Consider the following 17,125-nt stretch of genomic DNA (forward strand, 5'->3'; position numbering starts at 1 on the left):
TTTTTCTACTGCAGTGCTGACACAGGGCTATTTAGTTAACTTCTGCAATGACAGATGTAGCCATATATGCTCCAGAGCTGAAGCTTTAAGCCATTCAAAAGCTATGAAAGGCTGGGAAGGTATCTTTCTCTCATCTTTTCTTTCCTCCCTCAGTGCTGACACGCTGTACTATTCTTAGCATGCAGAAATCAGTGGTGTTAATTTCAGAGTTCACACATCAGAGGAAGCACTTAGAATTTATTCATTCATTCGTGAGAACCTGTACATGGTTTTGTCCTTAATGGTACAGCAGCACGCCTTTTTTCATTGTTGTTATGGCATTATTTGCAACCAGCCTTACAGCTTACTACAGCCTCATAAGTGCTGAAGAGCACATCTGCCCTACCCGGTAAGAAACACAATTTCCTTAAGGTGTTATTTGGATACAGAACTGCTCCACCGCTTCTTCCCTGTACTAACAGTAGTCAGAGTGACACATAAAACCATGATTTCTGCCTCTCCCATGTCTTGCAACTAATCCCAGACTAATGACCTAGTCTATGTAGGCAAATAATGAGTACCTGCTGGAATACATAATTTGTGAATACTGTTTCCAGCTTTTCCTGGCATTGCAGCTTTACATTATACCACAGCTTTACCGTGCTAGACAAAAATAAAAATCAAAATCAAATTATTGTTCAGCTACGACGTTGTTTACATCGAGAATTCCCAGACTGACAATACATATGACTGCACCTTGTAAAATGAGACACCAGCTCTGCCATGTGCAGAGACCAATTACATGGTATGAGAAGCGGATATTGCCATATCTAAATCATCATTTTTGCTATCAAATGTTTGCAGATCTAGGTGGAAAAATGAGCAAAGTCCAAATTAATACTCCTTGTACGACCAATGACAGCACACATTGCAAGGATTAGGTAAGTTTCCAGTTCTGAGCTTGTAAGGCGTCTGAAGCTTCTTTTAAGACACTAGAATTATCTGCATACTTTTCAATATCGTTGTTACAGCTAATTAGCCAAACAAAGTACCCCCAAATGCAGCTTATTTTAGCTACCATCCTTCACAGTATCATCCTAGGGCTAAACTAATAAACAAGCATTGCAGAAGCTTAACGTGTTTGTTTCTAAAACCCCAGAAAAATCTAACTAAAGGGTAAGTCAAGCTTGCTTTGCTCTCTTCTTTTCTATAGCCATTCAATCCTTTATGAAACAATGAAGGTTTGATTCAGATGTGGCTTTTGTCTGCAATTTTTTAATTATTGTAAGAAATGTAAATGGGCTTTGCTCAAAAGCAGCTTAGATATGTGGGACAAAATATGGCTAGCAAACCCAAGGAATACACAGTGCCTGGGATAACAGAGAGAAGAGAAACATCACCAAAGACCAAAGGCTTTCAGATGCAAATTTTCCTGCACTGCAAAACCACAGATGGTGCACACCAAACGCACAGAGGTGGCTGTCATTACCCTACAGGATCTCCCTTCTTCTTCCCACAGGTCTTCTGCACAGGACTGTGCCTCCAGTGTGCAAACTCTTGACATCTGTAGGTGACCAGGACAGTATCAGGCAATTGCTGGTTGCTACTGAAAAGGACGCAGCATAACCCCAGCTAGCTGGTAGAGGAGGCTTCAACCCCATCACACTTGGGATTCTCTTTCTGTGGGCTCCTTGCCACTCTGCATTAAGTACAGCAAATATCTCCTTCTTTGGAGTTAAAGTGGAAAATCATCCACTGTGAAGGCTCCAAAGGGTGCATATATTGACACCACCCCCCTTTTTTCCCCTCAAGTGGACTTAAAAATAAAAGCTTTTTCCAGTTGGCATTTCCAAACTGACGATGTGCAGCCTCTTGATTAAGATGTGACATTGTTTATACCGCTGGCAACTCAGGGTATTCCAAGCACTTCCATCTGCTTTAGCATGAGAGGAACAAACAGGAAAACGTACCGTCCAGGTCAGAAGAATTTTTTTCTGATTGGAAAATAATTCAGCGTTTGTATCCTGACGCTTCCATGTTACTACACATGAAAGAACCCTAAATCACATGTGCACTTCAGTTGGGGGAAAACAACCCCACACTTCTCCAAGCAACAAGTTCCCATTACTAGAGTGCACAGCTCTGAATGAGCCTTTCCACACAAGAAAGCCACAACTTAGGAAAATAGAGGACATCTGGCCGCTCTCCCTCACAGGAACCCCTTTCTGGAGGTGTGGAAAGAATACAGATTAAAGCCATCCCGCAATGATTAAAAATCCCCCAGATGTGAGATCAGCACAGCTGGTTGGCAGTGGTATGAACCACTCCAAGCAAACGTTGTCCTCATGCCACTCAGCAGCGGTTTCCTGAGGTGGTTTTGTTTTGTTTTAAACACATTGGGCAGAATCACAGACTATCCCAAGTTGGAAGGGACCCACAAAGATCACTGAGTCCAACTCCTGACTCCATGCAGGACCACCCAAAAATGAAGCCATATGTCTGAGAGAATCATCCAAATGCATCTTGAGCTCCAGCAGGCTCGGTGCTGTGACCACTTCCCTGGGGAGCCTGTCCCAGTGCCCGAGCACCCTCTGGGTGAAGACCCTTCCCCTAACCCCCAGCCTGACCCTCCCCTGTCCCAGCTCCATGCCGTTCCCTTGGGTCCTGTCGCTGTCCCCAGAGAGCAGAGCTCAGCGCCTGCCCCTCCGCTCCCCTCCTGAGGGAGCTGCAGGCTGCCATGAGGCCTCCCCTCAGCCTGCTCTGCTCGGGGCTGAACAAACTGAAGGGCCTCAGCCATCTTGCCCTCTAACTCCTTCACCACTTTGTAGCCCTGCTTTGGAGGCTCTCTAATACTTTTATGTCCTTTTTATCATGAGGCACCCCAAACTATACACGGTACTACTCAAGGTGAGGTGGCACCAGCACGGTTTAGAGCAGGAGTTTTTGCAAGGATCTTTAAGCCCTGGGCTCTGCCCTGCACATTAGTACGTATTTGGTTTGCTCTGGCCAGGGGAATCTCCCAGCTTTTTACTCTTCCACCTGCTACCTAGCTCTAGTTACCATTGACTGCTTTTTCCATCTAGTTCACAGGCACTGCCAACGCCTAGCCGAAGAGCTGCTACACAGCTCAGAGTAGCCTACGGGCTCCACAAGGCTCAAGGTTGCAACTGCAAGCAGCTGGGCAGCCAGCCCAAAGTCGTCCATGTCCCCACAGTGGCTCTGCCAGCAGTGCCCCGAGGAGCTGGGCTGCAGCTCCCTGCGAGGAGCAGCCCTGGCAGTGCTGACATCCCTCTAGCAATTGGTGCTCCTCTGCACACAGCAGCTATTCTTTGAGCGTCTTGCAGCTGGTGCACACCTCTCCTGCAGCATAATTTGGCAGGGAGCACCCTTCTTGCTGTCTGGGGCACCTGGCACATGCACCTGGGGGTGGACAGATGCTGCATCCTCCTCTCTTCCATTGCCATTTCTATTACCCCATGTCACAGTGAATCTCTAAGCACTTTCACTGCAATCATCCAGGGAAGGCTGGAAGAGGCTCACTAGTCTTTAAATATAATCCCAGCATGTGTATCCTATTCCTTTTGCATCATGTTATGTCATTGCTATTTTTCTCTTTTTCCCACTTAAACTGAAATTTATTAAGCCAAACAAAAGATTTTTTCCTATCTGTTCCCCAACGCAAACATCTAATTTTTGAAGAAGTGGAGAAAACGACTGGTTGGCTGAACTCCCGTGGTAAGAGTCAGAGCTTCCTCTTTTACTTAGTCACACCGCTCTCTTGCCTGCTTGTGGAAGGACCAACTGGCTGTCTCTCCTATTTGTTATACATACTGCAGCAGCACGCTATGTTCTCAGCTGGGTTCAGAGCCCCACTGTGCTGCATGCTCTACCAAGAGCTGAAAGACAGTGACCTGGTCCTGAGAAAATGCAAAAGCTACCAAACAACTTCAAATCATCACAAGTGCTTGGATGGTAGACACAAATGGCCAGATTCCTGGGGAAAAAAGATGCCCAGGAGTCCTTTCACTACGAATTTTAGTGCACCTTATCTTCATTTGAGGTGCTTGTTATTAGCCTCTTGCCACTTCTCCAGCTGATAGAGACATATGGAGTAGAGGTCACTACATTTATGTCTTAGCCTGTTAAGATTTCCAGCAGTTTGTATTTCTGGGAGGAAATATATAGGAGGAATATATAGGAATTCTGCCAATGAGAGTGGACACTTAGCTCTGTATCCTCGTGTTTGCTGCTCCCCCTAAAATACACTCTTAAGACAAACTTACTGCTGAACTACATATGTAACAGAAAACTTTGAGTGAAGGTAAAAATGAATAAAGCATTCACAAATGACTCACATTATCTGTTTTGTGTTGCGAAATGTTAACATATTGAGGAATACGTCTGGACATTTTTATTTTTAAAGGCACATTGGTAATGCAGAACTTCTACATTAGTCTCTCTCAATTATATCTCCATTCATCATTCCCCTTCCCTTACTAACAGAGACTAAAATATTAAGTAACATGAATATTGACTAATATCAAATAATATGACTGTCTACTTACATACTGGGTTCTGCAGGCATTAATGACAACGGCAACAGAAGCAGACTTACCACTTAAGCAGCAATTATTTTCAGTGTTTCTGAGAGTGAGAAGCAAAGGCCTCCCTTTCTCTCAAAAGGCAAAAAACACATTTGTGGCTGAAAAATGACTATGCCTAGTTTCTGTTCCCTGGTGAGATCTTTGGAAAGTCCAAATACTTTCCCTTCCTTCTTCTTTTCAAATGAAATAGTAATAATAAAAACATTTTGTGCTTTTCTCCTTAGATAAATACAGCTAGGACCTTAGAGTAGAAACCACTCAGATCTGAAATTTCCAGCTGGGTAGGAAAAAAAGCCTTTAATTGAGTGATCAGAGCATGATACTCATCTGTAAGAAAACATGACCTGGCCACGCTGCAAACTTCTTGGAAAGTGACTTACTACACTGAAGAGCAATTTGCTAAGTATAACACTTAATATATTAAGTATAGGCCTTTATGCATTTGAGGACCTGAGTTTTTCAGCAATGATTATCAACATTCATTCTCAGTGAATGCTAATAAAGCTGATGCTCTTTTTTTCTGAAAAATAAATTCCCTACCCCAAAGCAAGGCACTTTATCAACCTTTCATTTTCAAAGCCTTCAGAAAAAAAACAGGACTGCCTGTTAAGGAAAAAAACAACAAAAAAAAAAAAAAAAAAAAAAAAAAAAAAAAAAAAAAAAAAAACAACAGAAACACCAAAACCCACCCATCTCTTCCTCTATAACTCTAGTGATTGGCCTCTGGGAGCTTCAGGAAACACCTTCAGATTATCAGGTCTGTACGTTTGACAACATATTTTCCACAGCCTTTACCTTCACCTTTACCAGATGTACAAAGATGAAAGACAGCCAAGTGAGGGCATCTTGTTTCCTCCTTCATGGATATAAAACAGCATTGAAAGAGTTCCATTCAGGAGGGTTCTCATTGTTTTCCAGCAGAAACTGATGCCTAATGCTGCTGGTAAATAGTTTCATCTTTTGCAGCCTGGCAGCAGGAAAGGCTGCCCAGAGTTGGGCTTCTCACACAGATGCCACCATCCTCCCTTGGTTCTCTGTTTGATTTCCAGGCAGTAAGCACGCCTCAGGTCCTCCTTCTGATCTTCATTAACAGGGTCTGCCTCTGGAGTTCACGAAAGTGCCTAGCAGAAGCACAGTTATCCCAAGCACCGAGTCACCTCCTCGCCCACGCATGCAAGCACTATGGCCAAATTCCACCCAGCAGTGTTTCTGGTGGCAACCTGACTCACTGCTGCCCAGTCAATACACACGTGTTATTTTCCAATATATTCTGGCATTCAACATAGACAGACAGGGCTCCTAAACACTTCCTTTGAATATAAAACAGAACACCCTGCAGCTGTTCCAAAGAAAATGACACTTAGCAGGGAAAAAAAGAGTGTGGGAGGGGGACTAACTCACTGATAAAGCAGGATGTACAACGACTGAAGTGAGCCAGCAGGAACCAAAAAGCATCCATTCCTCCAGCCAGGTAGGAAAGCAACAGCGAGAAGTTAATTGCAAATAGAGGGATATAGAATTGACATTTTGATCCGTCACAAAGCACCCATGCTGAGTGGTCAGAACATATTCTGTTAAGGCTTGACCCTTCAAATAAACACAAAGAAATGTTAAGATCAAAAAGGAAGTTAGCCAGTTATTACTCTCGCAAAGTGGTTTAAAGGTCTCCTTTTCTTCCTGCTTATCTGTAGTCACTAAGCCTTAAACATAATGTCAAAACCAACATCATGTCAAAAAACTGCCCGAACACATATACACAGCAGGAACCTACAGGAAAACCCACAACGTCTGAGCTTGAAATTTAAACCACAAAGTTACTGACATTTCCTTATGGTATCTCCTGCTTTTACACACAAAAAAAAAATGCTCTTAAGTACAGGACCTTGTGGGTGTTATCTCAAATCATCCAGGGCAAAACATAAACAGAAACCAATCCCCCCAAAAGCCAAAATTGTGAAAAAAAATCCAAAACAGTAAAAAATGATATATCTATTTCTATAATTCTTTTTTTTTTTTCTTAACCTTTAAGTGCCTACGTTATCATGAATAGGAGTCGGAAGACTAGATTAAAGATTTCCCTTCATATATTTGTCATAGAAATACTCAATATTGTTACCAGTTCCCTGGAGTATAGTCATGATTATTTCAATCACTTGTGGTCTTTTTTTTTTTTTAATTTTATTGAAAAAATAATGTATCGTAACATGCCAAAAGCAACCGTTCACGGTTAGTACAGCAAAATAAAAGCAACTCCAAACAAGCCTTCTAACTTCACATAATACTTTTTTTTGTTTAAGTGACTCATAGATGCCTAGTATGTTTTGTATTATTGTACCGCAGCTCGGCCCCACCATCCCAAGTACATACTCCCATTTTTTATTACTCTGTATTGTTGTTCAAGGCATAATAGAGAGAGAAAAACATTTGTGGGTCACTCTCACCAGCCATGGTGTGAACACATCACTACAAGACATCAACTTACAGAAGCTCCACCCTTCAGAGTTCTGAATATCTTATTTATAAGAGTTGCATAACGTGATCAGATGCTACAGCCAAAATATTAATTTATTGTTGCTTTAGATCCCCAGGCCTTGTACCCTTGAGGAGTTCAGAATACAATACAATATTCTGAGAATTTTAACAAGCTGTTTTTATCACCAGGACTGCTCACAAGATGTACCAGGCTTCATTGCCTCTTGCATAATGATGAGCTGGAGTCATATAAACATTGCCGATCTGATTCTCTAAGGCCACACTTCTAAAGCTAAGTGAGGCCACCACCACTTCCATGAGAATAGTGGTAAAACCTTTCTGCAGTATAGACCTAAGCGGGGGCGACAACTATCCTGACACAAAATTGTAGTACAGACTAGGCATAACACAAAGGTTTGCACACCAGTGATTTAGGGAAAATTGACTCCTCATTCCCCACGAAGATTAAAGGCAAAAAAGACAGTTCTAATTTTTGCCTGTCAACGATATGTACTACCCCAACACTGCCCATGAAGATGTTGCCCAAAACAAGCATAGATTGTTTATTTTCAATATACAATAGCCCCACAAGTAATAGAAAAACTGGACATGACACTTTGATTGTGCATTTTGAGATCCTGATCATACTTTTATTTTATTTATTTTTTTAATAAGTGAGCAGCAGTACCTGATATCACTGTACCGATGTCACTGGAAAATGCTATTGCTTATACACCATGCAATAGCTCTGCTCACAGCAAGTCTGAACCAGTAATCTTGCCAGAAGATTACTTCATGTCCTTAATGAAATTAATGCAGTAGTGATGGAAAAACAAAAAGCTTTCTGCTGCACCACCATTGAGAAGACTACAGAACAAGCAATTCTCCATGCAAAATTTACCTCCTTTTTATTGATGGTCTCCAAGATACATGTACAGTATTTCTTGGACTTCTGAGTTTTTTTGCGCTAGCTTTACAGTAAGTACTTTGTAGTACCTCAGTAAAACAAAAGCATCTACATATGACAGCGACACTGCTGCTCTCAGACCACAGTAACACAACCCACCTGCCTCTTTGTTCATCTTTATGTGTAGAACAGCAGTGCTTCCCGAAAGGTTGGGTTATTTCTCTTTACAACTAGTTTTGAAACTCTGCAAGCAACACAGTAGTGACTTATAGCTTGGGAAGAGAACGAATATTAGATGAATATTTATTTAAAAGTGTTATGATTCCTGCCCGAGTTGCTGTACTGCTACAAAGATGTGATCATTTAATAAAACATTCACTGTCACACTGGGCAGTGATCAGAAATTGCTGTACGTTATGCTGTAACATCGTATTGTTCTAATTTAACAGGGGGCCATCCAGAAGAGAAAAAATAAACTGGCAAATAACAGGATAGGTTTTGTTAACCAGTCTGTGTTTAAACACTTCATTCAAGAAAGGGCACTTCTGGATACGTTTGGGTCAGTCTTACGGGGCTCTCACCAAAGGATGTTGCATGTTAGCTGAGCAATGCAGTGATTTTTTCCAATTGTTTGAACCTCTCTAACCACCTATGTGACACCCTGAGTAATTATTTCTTTAAAATATACTATGAAAGAACTTAATACAAAAATAAAAAAGCAGGAGCAAACTCATTTTAGTTATATACGGCAAAAGACCAAAGAAAGAGTATATGTTTGCAGTTTGGGCTAGCTAAGGCCTTAATTTTTTTTTAGTTCCTTCTTTTGTTTAGGATATACATCCAGGTAACACTTCATTTATTTTATTTTATTTTATTTTTTTTTCCCATCTATAGTGCCCTGAGGTCCCTTAAGGCAGCTTTCATCTTCTTTTCTTGATACATGCCATCAAACTATGCTTCCAAAAAGAGTTGTCATTAGTAAGGGAACCCTCAAGGCACCAGATTATGCAGCTGCCTAGTTCGTATCAACAAGAACTGGGAAAAATATTCAACCACTTTTAAACATAGCTTTGAAAGCATGCAGTTGAGCTTGTCTATACTATTTTCTTGGAGTCTTCTGTAGTCATTCCATGCAGTAGTAAAATTTACTACAATTTTCCTTCAAGGCAATAACAAGTAGAGCTTTGTAATAAGCTTTGTAATAGCATCAGGTCTCTCTCCCTTCAAAGAAGTTTTATAAAGCAGTAAAATCCTCCTATCATAAGCTGCACTTTAGACCTCTAGAAAGTCTGGAATGGTTTTAATATTTAGTCAGAACTGTAGACGTGTCTATTATTCTCCTTCCCACCCCCGCCTGGCCATTGGATTCTTAGTCTTCATTTTCTTTATAAATGCCTTTTTCCCCCCTCTCTCTTTTCTTGCAGCTCTGATATTCTTCCTCCATTCTCTTACTTATCAATTATTTGCTGGTGGGTTTAGAGGAAGACCCATACAGAAACAGGCTAGTTAGATCAGCAGCACAAGTAGCCAGCCCCTACTCCCGCATATCTCTGTACCTGTAAAGAACCCCATTGCCAGCTGTGTTACGTACCACAGCTCACTCAACACACAAAGACAGGTTCTTTCAAGAGTACACACTCTAGCAGGTCTGTGTCAAGGATGAACCTGTGGTTCATCGAACCATTACCAATATTAATTACTTCTCCCAGAAGCCATTTCCTGGCGAGTTATTTCCATACATGAAGACTGGCACTGAGAAGCAGAGAAGGCATTATTTCCTGCTTTGGGGAAATCAGATTGCCAGACATCACAAAGAAACTCACTCAACAGTCCCCAAGCTGACTGTGAACACCATATGTTTCCTTTGTTCTGACAGTGCCCCCTAAAACACACATTATCAGCAAGTGCTGGAAGAAAGGTCCTGGACTTGATGCACCAGTTTGTTGATCTGACCCAGTAAATACTCTGTTCCTCACATCACAGGTTTCTTCTTCCTTATCCACCTCTGTCTTAGCTATCTTTGAGTGTTGGTAGTGTAAAAAGTGGAAAATTCCAGCTCCAAGAAGTCTATGATGGTTAAAACCCGGTCTTAGAGAGCCATACCATCCTTTCAGCTATATGGTGTTACAGTTTGAGATATTCAAATGATCTTCTTCCCCAGCTGTGCTATTGCAGCAAATTGTGTCATAGATGAGAATCAAAAGAATGGTCAATACACAATTTGTTTCTCTTTATCCAGGAATTTTATCGAATTATATAACCATTCCTGAGACAGATAGCATCACAGTTGCATTACATATTTTAGCTTTACAGTACCCCTACGTGCAGAATAACACACCAGTAGCATACCTGATCTAAGAGGCTTCTGAGATATGTGTAACTGAGAACAGCAGAGCCAGTGAGCAGATCATTCCCGATGGGATGCATCACACCACATAAGAGAATGTGTAATAACTCTTACCTAAAGCTTTCTGGGTATTCAACAATAGCCATGTTGATAACATCCAGCGCATGCTGATAGTGCTTCTGAGCTGAAAATAAGAGGGCCAGTAGATGCAGAGAATTCATGTCATCTTTGCACAGCTGCAATGCTTCCTGAAGATGTTCTATAGCATCAGAAATCTGGGAGGAGATGGGGTAGAAATAAAAATAAAACACATTTCTCCTTCAGTCCTGCATTACATCTCATTCCCAAAAGTAAGAACAAATATAGTCATTAGGAATTCTGAAGAAATCTTACTCAGCCATCTGATAAGAAAGACTTCTATCCGAACAGTCTGCCAAAATTAACAGGCTGCATTGCTTGAAGAAACTCACTCGTTCTAAAGAAAAGAGTCTGCAGCATTACTAAATTGCTGTCTATAAACAGGAGCAGTAGTCCTGATCCAATCAATCCCCTCTTCCTTTGGCATGACGTTTCTATGCTGTAAGCAGATCCACTTGACAGGCCTGACTCTCAACTCCATTTTCTACGATGGGCAGCTGCCTCTTCACCTGGGTGAGAGCATTACAGATCTTTGCTGCATTTTGTCTCTTGCACAGACTGTACAGGGCCTTTCATGATCAAGAACAAAAAAATAAGTATGAGTGCTCAAGGGTAAAAGAGGCAAGATCCCAACTGCTGTCAGAAAAAGAAATACCTTTCCTAGCAGTTAAGTGAAGCGCAGGCCTGACACCCAGAGCAGCAGCATGTTAATTAAAATCAAGTGCCACTTGGCAGAAAACTTAACTTCTATAAAGAATACAGGTATATCATGTGTTCTTTATGATCCAGTAACTTATTCTAAGCTATTTATTCAAAGGAGAAGTTCCTTGTAGGTTTTCTTAAGATCCTCTAGTGTTTGAAATTACTGTTATTTAAATTACTCCAGTTCTTTGTTTGGCCCTGGAAGCCTCCAACAAACAAAACAGAAAAACGTATAGTTTTCTTTTCCTCTTTTCTTCCCCTTAAGAGATGAAGAATGCCATTTCTTCTTTCCTACTGTGAGAACTTCCCACCTCTCAAAGCTCTGCAGAGGTTCTCCTGCCCCAGTGTACCACCAGCGTGGAATTCCCACTGCTTCCAAAGATCCCTGGGGAAGGCAGGTTGCACGTAACAGAGCAGCAATTACACTGCCTGCAGTTACAATACAGTTTGTTGGCCATCTAGATCCCAGACACGCTTCTGGGAGCACAGTCCATATTCTACTCAACAGACAACTTCATTCTAATGCCCAGATGACTTTTCATTCTTATAGTGTATAAAACAAGCCGAAGTACTTAACTACACTATTACTTGCACGGTGACTCCATGCAAGCCTGGAGAGAAGTGATTGACCGATCCACAGATGTAACCCCCAACTGGCACCTGGCCCACTGCTTCAAAACTGCTGAGTGTCCTGGCCTAGGTTCAGATATATGACTGAGTTCCCAGCTTTAATGAATTACTGCTCGTCAGTGCAGCTACTTTAATGAGCTACATGTGTTGTTAGAGCCTACTGTAAAGGTAAACGTATTGGCCAAAATCACTAACGTTCCCTCAGCAGCTTCCAAGAACACTTTTTCATTACCATGTAAAAACAATACCAACAACAAGACTACTTGGAAACACAACAACAGACATGAGGATGCTGTAGGCTCCAATCTGCCAGCCTATGAAGTACTTCAGGAGGTATACCAAAGATGTAAAAATTCAGCTTGCTAAAGCAAAACTGCTATCAAAATCATTACCTTCAGGACTAAAAACACTTCTCAGTTTTTCCATTTCTCTACCTCAGACCGGCAAAAGTAGTTATTACTAAATTCCAAGTTTGGGGAAAAACAAAATCATTAGACAAAAACAAATTTATAAACCAGACCAGAGGGGGCCTTGAGCAACCTGCTTCTTTCCAGGTGACCCTGCTTTGAGCAGGGACTGAATTGGATGGTCTCCAGAGGTCCTTTCCAAATGCAATTATTCTGATTCTACTCAGTAATTCAGAGTTTGTGAAGATTATCCTAATTTGCCAGCATGAACCAGATAAAGAGTAATACTTGCAACTATCACCTCTGTTGAGGGACCTTAGAAATTGTAAGAATACTTGACCTTACTTGCATGTGAATGTGCAAACTCAGTTACACAAAGCAGCAAAAAAGTTAGCTGCGGTTTCTCCTACAAACCTGTGCTTCCTGAACAGGCAGCCATGTATGGTTGAAATGGATGTAATCTAAAATAATTTTCCCCTGTTCTTTATCATAGGTCATGCAACAGCTACATCTCATTTCAGTGCTGGGAGACAACTCCTTCCTGTAGTACCATCCATCACAGGCAGTGGCTGGTTATGGAAGTTAACATACGCCCCTACACCTGATTGCTTAAATTCAGCCCAAAAAGATTCTTTAATACTGTAACACCATTAGTAGCCTACACAGTTTTCCTGCTGTGTAATTAGAAACAGTGGACGAAATATAGGGAAGAAAAAATACCCTTTGACATTTTCAGGAGACTCTTCCTCTACAGGAAGCATTACACAAAACAACCTGCAACGGACCAGATGCAACAAAATTGTAACTGAATTTCGAGAATAACAAAAGCAAGATATTTGGCAGCAGGCAGCGCAAACAGAGATCATCAATCCATTGGCAGATGCCACAGCTTATTTATTTACGTAACTATGTAATACGAGAAAGATGGAAGCTGGCAGTGCAGGTGGCACGCTGAAACTTCAGGACTGTATCAGAGGCAGGCTGCCAGCTTAAATTCCCTACAAGTGCTGCGCCTTAAAGTAATCTTATTTCAGCTGGACCGCAAGTCCGAGTGGGGCCTGCAATTAGACGATGCTCCCCTTCTCTGATTCATCTTTCTGTTAATAAATATACCACACCTGTTTTGAATGGCACGTGGGTATATTCAGATCGCACCGATCAGGAAGCAATGATACTGCAGAAATAGCACCTTGCAGCACTACCGAAATAATCCCACAATGTGGATTGTCTGGGCTGTCTCTTATAATAGGATTTATTTAGGTAATGCTACACGCTTCCTTAAAAGCAATGCTGGGATGTTACAATTCCAGGTATAAAAAAGAAAACAGTATGGGCGTTAAACATAATTCACAATGGTAGAATGCACTTGCATTCTTAGAGCGGTAACTCGAACAGGATCTCATAAGCATTCGATCCAGATGAGTTTTCAGGCCTTATATTTTCAAATCAGTTGAGAGTTGCAGTTAATTAACCATTACGACTATTCCTTCTGTCTGTCATTATAGCATGGGGATTACGGAAAGGAGAAAGCTTCATTGACTGGCAACAACCTCCATTCAAAACAAACTTGCTACAGTCCACCAAGCTTCAGCAAAGCAACCACAGACAAAACGGTGAGTTAGGTTATTATTTAATTCTTACTACAAGTTGCTTTTCATCACCAGAAAAACCTAGGCCAGGACCTCAACAGAAAAGCTACATGCTGCTCTACAGCAGAGGAAGCCCTTGTTGGTCTGGGAGCAACAGAGAACAGAGCTAACCCCATTTGTAGCGCTGAATGGAAACAGAGCTCCTCTCCTGGGGCAAAGTAAAGACAACACTCTCACCTCCCTGAAACCAGAATAAAAACCACAGAGAAAACAGCTGAAATGTTTTCTTTGGTGTTCATAACCAATGATTCTTATTTTTACATCCAGACACTCTGGAAGGCAGTCCATGTTTTCTGGATATTGCCACTTGAAACTTCAGGTCTGTTGGCAGCCCACAGATGAAATTGATAAGTGAGACCTCTAATTCTCAGCTGCTGGCCCCTGGCTGTCTTTGCCTTCCTATTTTCATGCAAAGAAAGGTCAAATCAAATATTAAAATGGTACGAAAACCCATATGTTGTTTTTATGTGTCCAATAATGATTTACATGGCATTCGAGGTCAAAAACGCCAACACTGCCCAAAATGAGAATGGAACCGGCACTTAAAATTAACAAGTACTGAATCTCCAGAGTCATTTCCATAGAAACTGGCCTGCTAAAAAACAAGGCAAGGCATTAAAATCAGTGAGCTTGAAAATGCTCGAGCTACCTTGTTTGTGCTGATCCAAATGCTGTTACCACAGAAACAGGAGGAGCAGTCAAACCAGCAGCCGGGAGCTGCTTTGTCCATCAGTGTGGCCAGCCCCAGCGGCCCTGCAGGTGGAGAGAACCACCACACCACGTGCTGACCCCAGCCTGATGGCACTGCCTCTCCAGGGAAAACCAGACTGAGACACTCCTCACAAAAGGGGGAGTTTACTCTGTTTTGATGAAAAGCCCGCCTTAAAATGCCACGGGGCTGACCTCAACCCTTTGAGAGCTGCTGCTGTCCACCAGTGATGCCGGTGGTCTTTAAGACAGTCACACGCACAAACACCACGCATAACATCTTTCATTTTGGTTGATGATGGCCTTCAGGCTGCCAGCTCTGTGAAGGGCTTTTTATAATCATTCCCCGTCTTGTCATGTCCTCATCACGTGTCAGAGGGAAGCTCATGCTTTTCCATTTCCCCTCTCCTGTGCCTGGTGCTGACAGAGACCAGTGCTATCGGAAACATTTCACAGAGTCTTCCAAAGAAGATAAATTGCTCAAACTCTGGCACCCTACCGGTCAAGCTGTCTCTTGCATTGTTCCACGAAAACATTCCCTTATCGATGCAAGCTGATACCTAGATGTTTCAGTGTTGGGTAAGGTACCCCACATTTATTGACCTTGACTATGGTAACAAAAAGGTCTATTGCTGAGAATAACGTTTGGGTATTATCTTATAACCTACTGTGTGTGGTACTGCAGCATAGGCTGATGAAAGCCCTATGACATTTAATAGTTAATGCAATCTATCAAAAAAAAAAAAAAAAAGGTATCATTTATCTTTCAGTTAATCAGAATGAGAACATATTAGATACTTTAAATAATTAAGCATATTAAAAATGCATTACCAAATGTTTATCATTAAGTAAACTGGCAAAAGAAGAGTAGGATATTTTACAGCAGTCTAAAAATAAAGATGTCTCAGGTATCTTCTCCCTCTCCAAGCATGCGTTAAAGATTTATATCTCACTGGATGGAGAAGAGCAGGAGCAGCATAGCAGGGCTCAGGCTGACACTACATAACGCACTTAGATCACACATCTAGGGTAGCAGGGGCGACTGGCAAAATATCAAAGATGAAAATATACAAGAGAAGTAGACAAAAGGAAGTGAACATGAGGACAAGAGACTGAATGGGAAGAATAGGAGGGTAAGGGGATGATGAAATGATGCACACAAAACAGAAGCATAAAGATGGGCTATGACTGGAGAAAAAGAAAGGATAATGAGTTAAAATGCAGTACACCAGCAACAGTGAAGACAAGAAAGAAAAATTACCACACAAATCTTTTTACTTTGAATATTTGAATCTTTATTTTCGACAGCAGTTGAAAAGCTGTAATGCTTTTACTCATGGCAAGGGGCAAAAGGGGCAGCAAATCAGACAACCTCCCTAAGAGGCAGAAGCTGTGGGAGAAAGAGGGGTGGCTGGATATTTTTTAATCAAAGACCCTGAGCAAACTGCATCATAAAGCAGCCAGTAGGCTGATGACAAAGTTAAATAAGCCATTTTAATTATCCTTTCTTATTGCAGGCTTCCTCACAACACACTGCTCTCATTATGAAAGGGTTACAAAAGTGACATTATCGAGAGTGTGCTCCCTTGGAACAATTAGTTTAACCTAATGAACACACAGCTCTCCTAATTAGCTCAAGAAAGTAAGAAGGATCCAACTGTTTGACTCCGTGGCATAGACTAAGGAGAGAAAACTGCAGCAAGCAGAAAGCCTGCCAAAGAAGGAAAAGATGATGAAATTTCAAATTTAGCTATAGAAGCATTTAATAACGAGGGACTGCTCTAATAAAGTCCTTGGCTTTTAAGAAGAAGGGACAGAGAAATAAGACAGCGCAGTGTATTTTCTGATCAGTTTGATTTTTATGAGCTAACACCCGCAGCAGTGTTCAAACGCCAACTAATCCCACTCGCTGCAGAGCTCCAGCACCCGTCAAAGCCTAATGCCGAACGTGCCCAAGTAAGGAATAAACCAGTCCCCAGCGCTGAGAATGTGAGATCTGGTGTGATACAGAACCAGGCAGTAACAAGAGAGCCTCTGGAGCAGCCTGCAGCAGGGCACAGGGACACGGCATGATACCCAGGGAACGAGAATAAATACCTCTCACCCGCCCTACCCGGACAAAGTTGCTTGGAGCAGGAACAGCACTGCTCAGAGTTAGGGCTGAAAGCACACCCTAGGGAACGGCATTCCCCAGGGCTACATGTGCTATGGAATTACTGCTTCAAAAATAAAGTCTTAAACGTGTTCTGATTGATATTGGCTATAACGTAGGCAGGAAGGGACCCTGTTTAGCATCGTTTAATCTTGTTCAATTTTACTGCCCTTCTCCCACCCTGCTAATGCCTCAGTGGTTGGCAATTATTGCACGTACCTGTCTGACGAGAGCCAGCTGCAGTGACAAGTAGAGGATGATTTGGTGATCTTCCGGGCCCAACTCACGTGCTCTTCAAGGACGACCACACAACACAAAAAGAAGTGAGTGTTAGATTGTACTTTCCAGAACTCCTTTGCCACAAGTCACAGACACAGAGCTAAGCCCAGTCCTGTCCTACATAATTCAACAAGTAATGGGAGAGCACACT

At 41.9% G+C, this 17,125-nt stretch overlaps 1 protein-coding gene across 1 annotated transcript in view; it reads right to left on the reverse strand.

Moving 5' to 3' along the window:
* Positions 1-17,125, reverse strand: part of TTC7A (tetratricopeptide repeat domain 7A) — a 158,289-nt gene that overhangs the window by 70,735 nt on the left and 70,429 nt on the right. The window contains exons 13-14 of the mRNA XM_032185233.1: positions 16,915-16,987; positions 10,424-10,584 (exon numbers count right to left, since the gene is read on the reverse strand). Of these exons, the coding sequence (XP_032041124.1) occupies positions 10,424-10,584; positions 16,915-16,987 (234 nt within the window). The remainder of the gene's footprint in view (positions 1-10,423; positions 10,585-16,914; positions 16,988-17,125) is intronic.

Source organism: Aythya fuligula, chromosome 3 (genome assembly GCF_009819795.1).
Source record: "Aythya fuligula isolate bAytFul2 chromosome 3, bAytFul2.pri, whole genome shotgun sequence".
NCBI lineage: Eukaryota > Metazoa > Chordata > Aves > Anseriformes > Anatidae > Aythya > Aythya fuligula.